This window comes from Thamnophis sirtalis, unplaced genomic scaffold (genome assembly GCF_051295495.1).
Source record: "Thamnophis sirtalis isolate CommonGarterSnake01/CBP01778 unplaced genomic scaffold, rThaSir2_p1.2 scaffold_3, whole genome shotgun sequence".
NCBI lineage: Eukaryota > Metazoa > Chordata > Lepidosauria > Squamata > Natricidae > Thamnophis > Thamnophis sirtalis.
Window position 1 is genome coordinate 113,647,706 of NW_028261383.1, and position 17,221 is coordinate 113,664,926.

General features: G+C 39.5%; 1 protein-coding gene across 1 annotated transcript; it reads right to left on the reverse strand.

Annotated features, from left to right (window-relative positions):
* Positions 1 to 15,527, reverse strand: CD209 (CD209 molecule). The gene is made up of 7 exons (XM_087708242.1): positions 15,437 to 15,527; positions 14,008 to 14,112; positions 11,574 to 11,690; positions 10,864 to 11,091; positions 9,908 to 10,038; positions 2,578 to 2,681; positions 1 to 413 (listed from the first exon to the last, which is right to left on the reverse strand). Exons 1-7 carry the CDS (start codon positions 15,525 to 15,527, stop codon positions 269 to 271), a joined length of 921 nt encoding a protein of 306 aa, XP_087564368.1. The 3' UTR covers positions 1 to 268.
* Positions 15,528 to 17,221: the final 1,694 nt, after the last annotated feature.

A 17,221-nucleotide genomic window follows, 5' to 3' on the forward strand; every position in this document is an offset into this window, starting at 1 on the left:
AGTTATGATGATATTGAAAACAGTCTTCGTGAACAAGTGACAAGGTTGTTTCATGCAGAGGGCTGGTTTTATAAGAAGAAAAATTATGAAAGGTAATACTGTGTATATGAGCTATCACTAAGAGTCCTGTTTGGACAGAATTATCTATGTAACCAAGGCACCATGTGTTGATCTCAATTATTCATACAAATAAGCATTATACAGAACATTCTCTACCAAATTTGGAGAAGAGAAACCCTCTTGAATTAGGAGACACATACAAGGAAATTCATTGCACAGAGACCTGTTCCATCTCACACACAAACCTAACTCGTTCCGCACAGTGAATGTCATTCCACTTTCCTTCTTTATATAGGACAGCACAATCTTCACCATTTCTCCCACCATTATTGGGTTCACCTGTTCTCCAGCTCCTGAAAATGAGCAAAAATCATTATTCCTTTCTTAAATTCTGTTGATTGCAATCATATCTTCCTTTATTTAGAATCTTTATACTGCCTATGTACATGGTATTACACAGTAACTTGTATAATATTGGCAAACTAAATACTTGTTGAGGGAGTATTTTCTTTTGTTTTTGCCAGTCATCTATCCGTTTTTCCATAACATAATTTCATAAATATTTCTATTTCATAAAATTTCCAGATTTAGATAAATAAAAATATTAAGTAAATAGGAAAGATCTAAAAGATAAATCCTCCAAAAAGAACACAAGAGGGTGTTAGACTACAACATAATGAGACAAGATAGCAGAATTCCAAATTAGTGTTGTCAATTATGAGAAGGTTCCTACAATGTCTTCCTGAACGTTGCTGAATTAATCACTGTTCATCTGTTACATAAGTCAGAGATTTCATTGATACAGGTCTACATCTTTTCCATATCAATCCATTTATCATATCCATTTGTGACAACATAAAGTGGACGTGAAATTCTGGATATATTAAAGTTGTGAACAATTTGGGCGCTGCTGATAATTAAGATAAGGGGGCAATTTTCTTCCAGTCTTCAGCTTTTAGTTGATTCTTTTATATGCCTGTATAATAATCAATTTTTATTATTTAGCATTGATATTTTTTTACTGTTAGTCATCCAGGGTGTGAGAAAAGTAAATAATTAAATGAATACTCTTTGCTTCAGTGTCTGTAAAAGAACAAGCTAGAGCAGGGATCAATGTACCCTCTAAGGTGCACGGCTGCGCGGCCGCGTACATGGCAAGAAAACACCGCGCAGCAGTTTGCAACTGCCGCGCAGTGATTTCTACCGTCACAGGCTCTGGAAGCTGGGGAGGTCCTTTGCAAGCGGCTAGAACTGGCTGCCCGCAAAGGACCTCCCTGGACTTGTTTTGATGTGCTTTTGAGGAGTGTGCTTTTGAGGAGCCATGAGGCCGCAGGAGCCAGTAGGAAGGCGGCGGAGGGGGCGGGAGCAGGAAAAAAAGGCCCCATGGCTTCTCAAAAGCACGGCAGAGGAGGAAGAGGTGGCAGGGGTAACGTGGTGCCCAGCTCAGTTGCTCCGAGCTGAGGGGAAGGCGGCGCTGCCGCTGCCATGGGCAGGGACGCCAGCGGGAGCTTTGGCGGCTTCACCTCAGCCGCAGCACTGGGCAGCAAATGTGGTGGTGCTGTTGAAGGAGGAGAAGACGGCAGCAGTTATTCTAGTGGCGGTGGAGGCTCGTCGGCATCTTCAGCTGCAGCCCTGCCCCAGGTAAAAAAAAACTGAAGATGGAGCAGATCCATGCAGATGACATCGCCACAACATGACTGGAGGAGGAATTCTGGGAGTTGAAGTCCACAAGTCTTAAAGCTGTCAGATTTGAAGACCCTTGGTTTTTTTTTCCCTAAACGGTTAGGGGTGTAAGGATCTTGTAACTTGACAGCTTTAAGACATGCACATTTCAATGCCAGAGTTCCTGAGCCAACATTTTGGTTGCTAAGCAGGAGCATTGTTAAATGATACTGATGTTACATAACACTTTTAATTAAGCGGGTATTTTGAATAAACATAACTGAGTTTCAAATAATACTGATTTCGTTGTTGTCTTAGCTGACATCTGTGAAAAAAATTCAGGTACTCACGCATGAAAATGTGCCGCTCAAACACTATACTTTTCTGCTCACACTGAAAAAAAATTAGAGGGAACATTGGCAGGGATCCTCAACCTCTGGGCCACGGCCCACTACCGGGCTGTGGCCTATTTGGAACTGGGCTGCATAAACAGCAGGCAAGTGCATGTGTGCGTGCAAAGCTCCCCTTGCATGAGAAGCTCCCATTTGCCTTCCCACACAAAGCTCCCCTCACGCAAGCAGTGGCCACTTGCGCTCGTGCATGAAGCTGTTTGTGTGAGCAGCAGGCACATACACCTGTCGCTCACACAAATGGAGCTGTGTGCACCTGCCTGCCGCTCACAAGGTACTATTCCTTCACCCCCTTGCTGGGCTGCTAAGCCAGAAAGGTTGGGGACTGCTGAGCTAGAGTAAATATGATTCAAGATAGCTCAGTAAGCAAGTTTCTAATCTCTGATTTTTAAAATGTATGTACATAATATGTCTATATGTCTCTCTCTCACACACACATACATACCCTTCTCTCAGTGGTGATCCATCAATCCAACGCCAAGCTCCTTCTTTCTCTTTATCACTTAAGCCAAGCCACGTTGATTGTTTTAAAGTCTGAATCAGAAAATCCTAGGAGGAAACATCTCTGTTCAAATGTCATGCAAGTGAAATCTGCAATATGTCTATCTGCCTGCCTGCCTGCCTGCCTATCTATTGTAGCATGCCATTCTAGCATTTTGGTGTTTTACAGAGCATAGAATTTACTAACAAATCATAGTACAATTTTAAAGTCAATAATGTGAGAAAGCCTCAGTGGCGATAAGAAGCAAACAGAAATGATGATGATGATGATGATGATGATGATGATGATAAGATCTTGTGGAATTTTTGCATACAAAGGGACAAAATACTGGTGCATAATACACCAGACATCATACTGATTGAGAAAAAAAGGTTACAATCATAGACATCGCAATACTAGGTGATAGCAGGGTCGACGAGAAGGAATATGAAAAAATCGCGAAATACCAGGACTTAAAAATTGAAATTCAATGATGATGGCACAAACCAGCAGTGGTAATTCCAGTGGTAATTGGCACACTGAGTGCTATTCCAAAAGCACTGGAATTACATTTAAAACAGTTAAAAATTGACAAAATCACCATCAGTCAAATGCAAAAAGCATAACATTAAGCATGGAGAAGTAAAAACTATTGTCAGGCGAGAGTACACCAACAGAGTTAGGAAAATTTTGAAATCTAAATTGAATGGTGGAAATACAATCAAGGCCATAAATACCTGGGCAATACCAGTTATAAGATACACAGCTGGCATAGTTAACTGGACACAAGCTGATTTGGACCTTTTGGACCGAAAAACCAGGAAACTAATGACAATGCACTACAGTTTACATCCACGTGGTGATACTGATAGACTATATCTGCCCCGAAAATCAGGTGGCAGAGGATTATTACAAGTGAAGCAAACAGTTGAAGAAGAAAAACATGCACTGACTGATTATTTAAAAGACACTCAAGAACATCTATTAATCGAAGTAAAGAACAAAAATCTACTGAAGGCCCAACAGACAAAACAAGAATACAGAAAAGATGTGATAAAATCAAGAATGGAGAGTTGGCAGAACAAAGCACTGCATGGTCAATTTCTGGAAAAAATAAAAGATAAAGTGGACATTGAACAAACTTGGTTATGGTTAAAAACAGGTACATTAAAGAAAGAAACAGAGTCACTAATCCTGGCTGCGCAAGAACAAGCTATCCGCACAAATGCCATTAAGGCCAAAATCGAAAAATCCTCTGATGATGCCAAATGCAGACTTTGCAAAGAAGCTGATGAAACTGTTGATCACATACTCAGCTGCTGTAAAAAAATCGCGCAGACTGATTATAAATTGCGGCACAATTCAGTAGCACAAATGATCCATTGGAATTTGTGCAAAAATTATAATATTAAAACAGCAACAAACTGGTGGGAACATCAGCCTGAAAAAGTCACTGAAAATCAGATGGTCAAGATCTTGTGGGATTTCCGTATACAAACCGACAAAATACTGGCGCATAATACACCAGACATCACACTGGTTGAGAAAAATAAGGTCACAATCATAGACATCGCAATACCAGGTGATAGCAGGGTCGCCGAGAAGGAACATGAAAAAATCGCAAGATACCAGGACTTAAAAATCGAAATTCAACGACTATGGCACAAACCAGCAGTGGTAATTCCAGTGGTAATTGGCACACTGGGTGCTATTCCAAAAGCACTGGAATTACATTTAAAACAGTTAAAAATTGACAAAATCACCATCAGTCAAATGCAAAAAGCCGCACTGCTTGGATCTGCACGCATATTACGAAAATACGTTACGACGTCCTAGGCCCCTGGGTGGGGCCCGACTAGTAACCAATGCCAAATCCGGCGAAACAACTGGCCCCTGTGATACAATTGTATAATAATAATAATAATAATAATAATAATAATAATAATAATAATCATAATCATAATCATAATCATAATCATAATCATAATCATCGAAGTAAAAAACAAAAATCTACTGAAAGCCCAACAGACGAAACAAGAATACAGAAAAGATCTGATAAAATCAAGAATGGAGTGTTGGCAGAACAAAGGACTGCATGGCCAATTTCTGGAAAAAATAAAAGATAAAGTGGACAGTGAAAAAACTTGGTTATGGTTAACAACAGGTACTTTAAAGAAAGAAACAGAGTCACTAATCCTGGCTGCGCAAGAACAAGCTATCCGCAATGCCATTAAGGCCAAAATCGAAAAATCCTCTGATGATGCCAAATGCAGACTTTGCAAAGAAGCTGATGAAACTGTTGATCACATACTCAGCTGCTGTAAAAAAATCGCGCAGACTGATTATAAATTGCGGCACAATTCAGTAGCACAAATGATCCATTGGAATTTGTGCAAAAATTATAATATTAAAACAGCAACAAACTGGTGGGAACATCAGCCTGAAAAAGTCACCAAAAATCAGATGGTCAAAATCTTATGGGATTTCCGTATACAAACGGACAAAATACTGCCGCATAATACACCAGACATCACACTAGTTGAGAAAAATAAGGTCACAATCATAGACATCGCAATACCAGGTGATAGCAGGGTCGCCGAGAAGGAACATGAAAAAATCGCAAGATACCAGGACATAAAAATCGAATTTCAACGACTATGGCACAAACCAGCAGTGATCATTCCAGTGGTAATTGGCACACTGGGTGCTATTCCAAAAGCACTGGAATTACATTTAAAACAGTTAAAAATTGACAAAATCACCATCAGTCAAATGCAAAAAGCCGCACTGCTTGGATCTGCACGCATATTACGAAAATACGTTATGACGTCCTAGGCCCCTGGGTGCGGCCCGACTAGTAACCAATGCCAAATCCAGCGAAACAACTGGCCGCTGTGATACAATTGTACAATAATAATAATAATAGGCCAATCACCTGTTTGCCAACAACATACAAGCTCCTTACTGGTATCATTGCAAACCAAATTTATGGATACTTGGAAAGAAATAAGTTGCTTGCTGTAGAACAGAAAGGATGCTGCAAAAATCCAAGAGGAACAAAGGACCAACTGCTGATTGACAAGCTAATCCTAAAGAATTCAAAGAAAAGACAGACCAACCTGTTCATGGCTTGGATAGATTATAAGAAAATGTTTGATTCAGTTCCCCACAGTTGGATCAAGAAATCCCTGAAAATCTTTGGCATTAACAGCAACATACAAAAATTCATGGAAACTTTAATGAACCTCTGGAAAACGAAGCTTATAGCTAATGAAGAAGAACTAGGTGAAGTTGCAATTAAATGAGGCATTTTCCAGGGCAATTCCCTTTCACCCCTACCTTTTATACTCTCAATGCTACCACTGACAATCATTTTGAAGAAGATGAACTGTGGATACAAACTTGCAAAGAAAAGACTGAAAATCACGCACTTGGTGTACATGGATGATTTGAAGCCGTTTGGTAAAACAAAAGCTGAACTGAATTTATTAATTGAAAAAACAAAAGAATTTAGCCAAGACATTGGTATGCAGTTTGGAATTGATAAATGTGCAGCAATGGCAACCAAAGCAGGCAAAGTCATAGAAGATGATGGAATAGAACTTGAGAATGAAGAAATGATAAAGGCAGTAAAACCAGAAGAAGGCTACAAGTACTTGGGGATTTTAGAGGCCTCTGACTTGATGCATAATAAAGTCAAGGAATTAACTTCAGCCAAGTACATTCGACGAATTCGCAAGATATTAAAGATATTAAAGTCCAAATTGAATGGAGGAAACATCATAAAAGCCATAAATACCTGGGCTATACCTGTGATTCGATACTCTGCAGGAACAAAAAGCTTGCTTGATAAGAAGCAAAATGTTTTCAAGGAAAAACAAAGTCTAGTTGCCATTTGAAAAAGCACCTTTGGGACAACCATGATCTGGATGACTGAGAATCTCCTTGGACATCTGAGCTTGGTTGTTTTCTTACAGATGTTTCATTACCTAAAATAGGTAACATCAGCAGTGCTAGTGCCAACAATCTCTAACATGATAGATAGTCCAGGTAGGACTATTATGATTGATGATATTAAAAGTCACCGAGAAGCCCAAAAGGACCAGAACGAGCATACTACCCCTCTTCATGTCCTGTTGCAGTGGGTCTGTAACCAGTGTTGTCTCCATCCCATACTGGAGCCTGAACTCTGGCAGAAAAGAGTTCAAATAACATACTTCATCCAGGGTATTTCAAAGATACTCCACCACCATTGCCTTGACAATCTTTCCTAAAAATATAGTTTGGAGGTAGTTTGGAAAATAGCTAACCAAAACCTGGAATCCAGGAACAGGCTCTTCAGGAGAAGGTTCATCACAATCTCTTTCAAAACTGCTGGTGACTTCCCCACCAGTGTTGACAATCTCCCGAATCTAGATTCTAGGTGATTACTTTTCTGCAGTAGCCAAGATAAACAGAAGTACAAAAAAACAGGTGGCAGACAACTGCTACTACCTTGGAGGTCAACAGCTAAGACAAATCCTAGGTAACATTACAAGATGGTTCCTTAGTTACTGTCAATGTGCTCGCCCTGGCAGTTTTAAAAAAAATAAATAATACTATTTTACAGAAGAACTTCATGATTTGTATCCACCACCATAATCTTAAAACCCTCTGCAAGTTAATAGTCCTTGCCTCTGGCAAGAACTACTATTCCTTCTCCCAATAATTTACTGAATCAAGAAGGAGGGAGTAGAGACAAAGGATCCAGTGATTCTGATTAATTCAAAGAAATATTGGTTTAACACCTGACGTCTTGGATTTCAAGGAAAATTCAACTCATGGAATTTTATTTTGTAAGGTGTATTTTTGACGTTTAATTATGTTCTTGTTTCATTTTGGAACTATAAAATGAAAAAAATATAAACAACTTCTGTTTACTAATTCTGCTGAATGTTTTTTTAACAGTTGCTGTCTGCTGTTTACTCCCTTCCCACTTCCCTTTATATTTTATTACCAGTATACCAGGGGTGGGTTCCTGCCAGTTCTAATCTCTTCTATAGAAGAAGTTCCACAAATCTACCCTGCCATTTAGAACCGGTTCCAGTTCCCTCCCCCCGCCCGTCCGCACCATGCTTGCCCTGCCCGCCGCTCACTGATTGGCTGGCTCACCAATTGCCCTGTCCATCTCTAAGAGTCCTATCTAAACCTTAAAGTCTTAAAGCTGTCAAGTTTGAACATCCCTGGGGTTTTTTTCTAAGGCAGGGTGCAAGGGTCTTGTAACTTGACAGCTTTAAGACTTCCGTGCTTCAAATGCCAGTGTTTCTGAGCCAACATTTTAGTTGCTAAGCAAGAGCATTGTTAAGTGAGTTTCACCACATTTTACAAGTTGGCCACACCCACCCAGTTACTTGACTGCTAAGCCACTCCCACTCGGTCACATGGCCGGCAAGCCATTCCCACAAAGCAGGCCACACCTACAGAAGAGGTTCTAAAAAATTTTGAAACCCACCACTGCAGTATACCCTTTTATTTTGGGCCGATGGGCACATTGAAAGACATTGTATGATCACAATCATGCAGCAACTGCCATGGGATGAGAGCTTGCTATTCACTAAATGGCTGAGTGTGGCCAGTTATAAAATGTCCACTTATCGGAGGCTTTTCCCATTTCTGTGGTGAAAAAAAGCTAAATGCCCATTAAAGGGCAGCAAAGAGACACACCAAGCTTCAGTTCTTGGCTGCTATCTAACAATTTCCCTGATTGGACTGCCCTATATTTATCAGAAGATTTATTTATTTATTAGATTTTAGCTCACCTTTATTACTTTGTTAGAAATTCTGTTTATATATAGCACCGCAGATCAAACAAAGAGTATAATCACCATGTGCTTTACTGCTTAATTGTTTAACTGTTACAGGAAACAGAAACTCTACTTAGAACAAAAGAACTTAGAGTATATACCATAGATTCAAACTTGTAAATACTGCCATTTACTGGCTAAATACTACTGTAGTGTAGTTGTTGCATAAAAATACAAGAAAACTATATTCCAACACTTTATAAGTAACTTTAAGCAGCAAACATACATAATACTCCTTCCTTCTCCTAGTTTCTCCACAACAACAACCTTGTGAGGTTGTTTCCTCCAACCAGGCTCATTTCCATATTGCTGTGGCTGACATTTGCTGTCTTTCTAGGCAGATAAAAAGGGTGTTTAAAAAAGTCCCTGGAGCTGCCAGATGTTTTAATTTTCAGAGAATGCCAATAAGGTCTTTGTATGGACCCACAATTTTTTGGGTCAAGAAAAATACTATCAGGCAATCTTCCACTTATGACCACAACTGGGAGTAGCATTTTTGTTACTAAGCAAGGCAGTTGTTAAGTGAATCATGCCCACTTTTACAACTTTTTTCCAGATGGTTGTTAAGAGAACCACTGCAGTTAAGTGAATCACATGGTATTTAAGGAAATCTAGCTTTCTCCATTGACTTTGCTTGTCAGAAGACACCAAGGAAAGTTGCAAATGGTGATCCTGTGACCCTCCAGAACAATGCAACTTTCATAAACAAATGCTGGATGCCAGGTGTCCATTTTGTGATCATGTGACTGGGGATGCTGCAATGGTTGTAACTGCAAGGACTGTTGGTAAGTACTTCTTACTTTCAGTACTTTTGTAACTTTGATATACCTAAATGAACGTAAGCAAGTGGAAGACTACCTGTAGAACAAGATATGTGGTGTCCAGCAAAAGAAACAGAAACTGGGAAGAGAAGCTTGAACAAGGAGAGGAAGAAGAGATCGTGGTTGCACTTAGCTATGATTAAGTGAAGCACAGTTGATTCAGTTAATCCAATATATACAATATCCAAAATATGATTAACAACCAAAACTGATTCTCACAATGCACAAAGCTAAAATGTAGTTAGCTAGTTGATGGTTCATTGAGTCTATATGAACACAACTAGCATAGGGCTAAAAGAGCCAAGGACAAAACAATATTAGTCTGATCTATGGAATTCCTGCCTAAATGAAAGTAAGACTAGTAATATTTTTTTACTGATGTGTATTTATATATGAACACAGCACAAAGCCAAGTTTTTAAATAATGGTTACTATGTGAAGCGGTATATAAGTCTAAATGCTACGGTATTACTAAGTACTATTAACTAAGGTGCTGATACTTGGTTTCCCTTTTCAGATTCTACACAGGAGGCAGGCAGTGGGAAAAGGTTAAGATGAGGAAGTTGTACTACAAAGAAGGTATACAAGAAAAGAACAAAGCTACTCCTTGCAGTAATATGTAGAGTTTACCTGCTCTTGCTTGGTATTAATGATGACAAGTTGAGAATTACAATCAGCACATTTTCTTTTTGCCGTCCCCCAATTTTCTTCTGTGTCAGAGAAGTAGTAAACATTTGTCTGAAACTTCCGCCATGAAATATCTGAAACAAGAAAGTGGTACAGAAGAATTGTTTTAAAAATGGGGGCAGAGACTCCGGGAAGGAAAAATTGGTGGACTGAAGACAGTTCAATAAAAAACAGAGCTGGCAACAGGATATATTAGAAGAATGAAGAGCTGGTGAGTAGACCAGCTCTTCGTACTTGTCTGAAAAAAGGAGAGGACCAGAGAGAACCCTCAAGTACTCCAAACTGTTGGTCCTTGCAAGGAAATTGCAAGGCAGCTATTTGCAAACAATTTTAAGCACTGAGAGATGAGGAAATAATAGGAAATAATCACATTGCTCAAACCTTGGTCATCATTTTAAAAAGATCACTAAGTTTGTATCCTTCCTTTTCTAACGGGGTATGGAAACTGCTTGTTAACTCTTTTCATCTATTAGAAATTTTTGGAGTGACAAATCTGAAAAATACTGGATAAGTCTGCCTTTAATCCTTGATGAAAGAAATTTTAAACTACCAGCTTAACTTTTTTTTTACTAAACAGCAAATGGTTGATTAAAACTTTGATTTTAAAAAAAGCTACAAATAAACTAAGGGCCCAAATAAATGTGAAATAAGATTTGGAAATTAATATAGCCCTAACTATAAAGAATTCTTTATTTGGTTTGGGCTCAGTTGGTTGTCTGAACCCCAGTCAAAGAGATTCTTCTGTGGAAAAATATTATGGTAGGTTTGCTATAACTTAAGTCTAAAGCTTCCTTACTACTTTATTCTTCAAGCATATGTTGAATGGAGGCTTTTGTTTATGAATTCTGGTCTCTTATTGCTTTTCCTGATGTCATGTTGAACTTGTTTTTCATATTTACCTCTGCAATTTTGTAGTGTACCTAATTTTCTTTCTATTCTGAGTAGTTGTTCTTCCATTTTCTGCAGGCTGACTTTTCTCTTCTCATCAAATTGTTGTTCTAAGCTTTTGAGTTTGGTCATAACACTGGTCTCTAGTTCTTTGAAATTGAATGGTCTTGGGGAAGCATCACAGACCTCTTTTGTGAAGCTCAAATTTAGCGACCTGAGTTCTAGAAATGTTGAAGTACCTGGAAGGAAAAGAAAGAAATGTAATTTCATGAACCATACTGTATTCTTACATGTAGTTGGAGGACAGTTCTGTGTCTGCAGGAGCCGTAGCAAGAGTCTAGTGATTGAGAGTAATCTGGGTGCTTTTGCATGATGGCTATTTTTCCCAACTCATGTCTCAGCACTCAGATTGCACGGGGTTAACTAAGACTGCTCTGATGGAATTGGTTATGAAATATTTCCCATTTAGTTTTGAAAGGCAGGAATTATACTGGAAATAGGTTGTAGATCAAAACCAGTGGGCAAAAGAACAATCTGAAAAAGCCATCGGTAGGTACTGATTCCATATATTAATAATCACTCCACCTTCCCAAATTGCTGATACCATCCTTTATATGTTTAAGCACAACCGATGTTTCTTTTCCAGTGAATGTCATTGCCCTCCCCCATGGCTTTCATCTCATGGAGCTGGGATGTTCACCAGTTTTTGGTAATCACTCACTTGAGAGGAGGAAGATGACACTAAGGAGGAGACAGATACCAGTGAGGATCAAGAGTACATCAATTCTGTTTCTTTTCCAGTACTTTTTCCATTGGACTGGAGAAAAGATGGATGGACCTGTAGGGAAAGAGAACCTCAACTGATACAGCCTGGATTTAAACTCCAAAAACAAGTGAGAATTAAACCCAGACACGGGATTGTGGAAACACCCTTTCATTCACAATTGATTACAAGAATATACTTGCGTCTATTCAGGCATATTTGCCATGCCTTTTGATAGGGGAATACTTTCTCACAGGCTTTCCACACTAACAGCCCAAATATTTCTGTCTCATGTTGATATCCATAGCACTATTATCCCAGCATATATGGATTTTTTTAAAAAAAAAACCTGAAGCAGGTAGAGAATATCAGACAGTCAGTGTTCATGCTGCCTTGAAGGTAGTCAGCAGTTAAATATCCTTTGTTCTCATCCCACTGGTTCCATCTCCCACTTGGGTGGTTATGAATTAACACAATTCTTCTCACCTTTCACAAAAGAAAAGGACTTATTCTGTTCCTCCCACAATCCACATATCTGGCTGTGTGCATTATCTACTTTCATCCAGTATCTTGTCAAAAACAAAAACAAAATCCAACTTCTGAAAGGTTTCTGTGTAGTAGGGTTGGAGGTGGGGAAAGGCTCAATTGCAAAAAGCAATAGCACTTAGACTTATATACTGCTTCACAGTGATTTACAGTCCTCTCTAAGTGGTTTACAGAGTCAGCCTATTGCCCCCAACAATCTGGATCCTCATTTTACCGACCTCAGCAGGATGGAAGGCTGAGTCAATCTTGAGCCAGTCAGGATCGAACTCCTGGCAGTGAGCAGTGAGTTAGCCTGCAATATTGCATTCCAATCACTGCGCGGGCCAGGGCTAGTAAAAGAAAGGCTCTCAATAGCTCCATGTTCTTGGTGATGTAGCAAGAAACCTGCAGATACCAAGGCCTTCTCCTGTAAACTTTGCTATGATGATGACATGATGGCATAGGCCTGATAACATGCTACATTTGCATTAGAGAATCCTTTGTGAGCAGTGAGCTGGATGTGAAGGAAGTTAAGTTTTGAAGAAGCATAAGCAGCAGGAAATTGAAACCTCCATGGACCAGATGAGTCCTAGAGCCTTGGTAAGACTTCAGTATAAATCAGATTGGCCTCATAGGCTGCAAAGCATGGCTGAGGTTTCCAATGTTATAACAGTGTAAACAAGTTTACAGATTTTGAAAAGAAAAAACAACTCTACATTTGGTAAAGTGAAGGATAATACATCGGGCTAGATGTAGAACGATACTTCTCCTATACAATTTGCCTGTTTTTAGAGTATTCTGTAGTGAATTGAAAAAGATTTGAACTGAAAATATTGAGCAAATTGAAAAAGGTTACTCCTATAAGAGGTTTAGAAAATCTCTTGTAGAAACAACCTTCTCTGCAAATACTGTTTTTCCTTCCTTATAAATAGTCACCAGAGAGGGCACCAAATCTCAAGCAATAAAGTATTTACTTTCCATTTTAGAGAAATGGAATATGACACTAAGCATTGTGCACACTGCACATGTAAATTGAAAACTTGTATACCACAATTTACTTTTCCGAATGTTGAAGTGCAATTGTAGCTCAAAACCGCACACAAAATATGAACATTTAAAAGCAGCAAACAAAGCCTATGTTTTAAGGGACTATACCAGGGGTGGGTTCTAGCCGGCGTTACTGCTGGTTTGCTCGTGTGTGCGCTTTGCACGTGCCGCATGCACAATTCAATAGAAATTTTTCTGTGCATGTGCAGAACTCCAAAACAAGATGGCAGTGAAGACTGCGGTGACCGGGGAACCGGTTGGGAGGCGTGGCCAGTCTGGGCCACTGCTGGTTCTGCGACCCAGGCTGGCAAATCATTACCGGTTTGGCCGAACCAGGCTAAACTGGTAGTAGGAACCCACCATTGGAACATATGCACAATATAATAGGAAGAAATTGCTTGAAATAGCAACTCTAGAAATTGTTCTTTACAAGGACAAATCTGCATGGAAATGGATATATTTTCAGATTGACTTTCCCCCCCTCTGAATTTGCAAGATAAGAAACTGAAAGGTAATGAATGGGAAAAAACAACTGTGAGCTTATCTTCATTAGTTGTTTACAATGACACTGCAGTGGCCTGGCAATTCCAATTTTACTCCCTGAGTTCATGATATTGGTATCCAAATTACAATTTAAGCATCCTTATCCTAGTATTTCTCTTCTGCAAAATATTTGCCAATCTAAAACAAAACATCAAAGAGAGTAAAGACGGCTCTTTCTTCACAGCCACAAAGCTGTGGCTGGATTCTGTTGAAGACTCCTTGGAAGGAAAGACTCTGAAATGAAATTGAAGCAGATTTAGGAATACAGATATCATACCGGTAACAGCCTTTATATCAAGATCCAATGGTTTAGCTGGTGTCTTCCTTTCACAAGGTAGCGAGATACTGTCATAGTTAATTTCCACGCTGCAGTTATCATAATCTGTTCCAAAGTGAATGGAATAAGTTAACCTCACGATTTTGAAACTTTTTGCACAAGGATTGTGCACAACGTGCACAACATTCTTTAGATGCATGCTACCCTTTAACTTCATTGCTCAAGCAACACACTAAATTTCTGACTTAGTTTTTGCTCATCCTTACAATATACATTTGGCTTCCTCTAGAAATTGAGCATCTTCCTTTTTTTTTTTTGGTGGTGATGGGTGAGTTTGATCAGAAAAGAAAGATTAATGAACTCCACTGCTTTACCATCTTCTTCTTCCTAGAAATAGCCAAAGCTTCTGCATGACTGTGTGAGGGTTTGTGTGGTTGCATGTCTGATCTCATTCACTTCTCAGCTCTTAGTCTATCAAGAGAAAAGGCACAGGAACTCAGATTTACTGAATTTGAATATTTCCAAATCACTTTCATGATAAACATTTTGCTACCAACTGAGATGTTAGAGGGGAAGCCAATTGAAAGGAATCAGTCGTTTTAAGTAATGCCTCCTGTTTTATGCTATATGTACATAATGAGGAAAGCACTATTTGGCACTGAATCAAAATAGATGCAACACAGACAGAATGAGGGCACTACATTTTTGTCAATATCGTTTTCCTGCCAACTCAAGGATGGGTGGGTAGACCACAACTCAGCATAGGGAATGGTCCTCTTATAAAAACCATTAGTGAATCTTCAGTGGAGAGATTTATAGAAAAGATACATTGGAGATTAAAGCCGTACTTTCTTAACAGCAATAAATATGAAGAAATTTCAACAAGAATAGCTTGTGGTTCTAGAGCAATTTTTTCTTCTACATAACTATTACAATTACAGGAATCTTCTCCTTTTCTCTGTCTGACCATTCCAAGTAGCTTGTAGTCTCATCCCAGATTTCCATTCAGCTTTTCATTTCCCTCCTGGAACTGATGATCAAATCAGATCCCATGTTTGTATCTGTTAATCCTGCTTTAGATACATTTTCCATATAGATGGCAGTCTACAAGCCAACATTACAGACAGTGAAGCCCATTATGTACATTATGAAGTGTGCCATATCATATCCCTGCCAGGGGTGGGTTCTGGCAGCCGCTACTGCCAGTTCACTTGTAGTTGTGCAATGCGCACACATGCGCATGTGCAGAATCCAAAAACAAGATGGTGCCACCATGAGGACCGGTTCGGATGTGTGGCAGGCTTGGGTCACTGCCAGTTCCAGTGACCCAGGTCACCAAACCACTACCAGTTCGGCTGAACCAGCCCGAATCAGTAGGAACCCACCACTGATCCCTGCCCCCTCTACAGCCAGGTTTTCATTCAATTACCTTCAGTGCTGAGCCCACTCTGCTCTGCAGGCACAGGAGGGAGAGAACGCCAAACCTTGCATTCTTCCTCGCTTATTTCGTTGCCATACATGGCTTCTGGTTATAGACTTGATAGGGATAGAGATTCTGAATGGATTAAAATAGAGCTCTCAAGTTCTTAACATGATCTCTAGATTTCATTTCTCCAGGAAGTCGTCAGATCTCCTTTTCTTTTGCTTCCTTTTTGTGGTAATACTGGGACAACAGGTGTTGTTGAGGCTACAATCAGTTGTGGCTGCAGCTCTTTCAGAAGGCTATCCTCAGAGGTGGAAAAAAAAAAGTCCACAGCACCCTGGTAACCACTTATCCCACAGAAGTGGCCCAATAAATCAAATCCCAGCCACTTTCTTTTAGCTTATGGGGAGTGACTGCTAGTGATGTATAATTGAAAGTGTCGGAAGACACAGAAAAGGCAGATTTTGCAGGGAAGAGATTCATGCTAATAATTGGTCTCATAATTTGGTGATGCTATCCTCTTAAGCAGTCCTGAATTCTAAATAAAACAAATATGCATGGGCTAGGCTGAGGTAGAAACATAAAAGCTCTTTAAAAAAAATTCCATTTGAAGCTTCCAATCCATTAGTGGAAAGATTGCGTTGAACCAGTCAACACCTGATAAAGAGCAAATAGTGCAGTTCTGGGTACAGCTATGGGACAACCCAAATAAATTCAATAAGAAGAACAAAGCGTGGCCAAAGGAGGTAGATAAGAACAAAACAGAAGGTGAAATGGTAGAGAAAAAGACAATGAAGATCAAGAATCGGTCAGCACCAGATGAAGATGAACTGCTCAGTTTTTAGTTGAAACATCTGACTGACTTCTTGCCAAGCAGTTCAACAAGCAGTTTAACAACTGCCAAGCAGTTTAGTGCGAAGGGGTGAAACTGAAGATTGGTTAACATCTGGCAAAACCTACCTGATAATGAAAGATCCAACAAAAGAGGAAGCACTACGCAATTACAAGCCAATTAGAACTTTCGAACTTATAACTGGTGCAGTAGCTGATGCAACCCAAGAGCATCTAGTTAAAAACAAGCTGATTCCACCTGAACAGAAAGGAAACTGCCCAAACAACAAAAGAACAAAACATCAGCTCCTAACTGGCAAGTTGATTGTAAAAAAACTGCAAGGCAAGATCAACTTGAAGGTTACTTGCTTTGATTACAAGAAAGGATTCAAGCCCTTGCCACATGATTGGATAATCAAGTGCCTAGAAATACCCATTGTTGTGAACAACAAATAATATAGCATCAGTAACATGTTGGCAGTTTTGCAACTAGCACTTTCCCCAATAGCTCTAAGAATGGTTGTTTGTTGCTGTGGGGAGGTAGGAGTGGAAGAAATGAAGTCAGATTAGTTTGTAGGAGTGAGGGTGAACTGCTAATATCAATGTTATTTTAAGCAAGACCAGAAAAAAACAGGCTTAATAGTTAACGTGGGTTTTAACAAAAATATTATATGTAATGCCCAGAATTTCCTATCTGAAATTCTTAGATAGAAATCCACTTCTGCCTGCCTTGTTAAGAGTACTTTCCAAGATTACTGACAGAATTCAGAGGCCTTCTCCTAAGATGCACACATGTCACTTCAGATGAGAAGGATCTCCAAAAAAATAAGGGCATTAGAAGAGGAAAAGAAAGGGAAAAGATGCTACCATCCTGTTTCCCTGGAAATAAGACCTCCCCAGATAATAAGCCCAATTGGGCTTTTGGCCACATGCGCTAAAATAAGCCCTCCCGAAAAATAT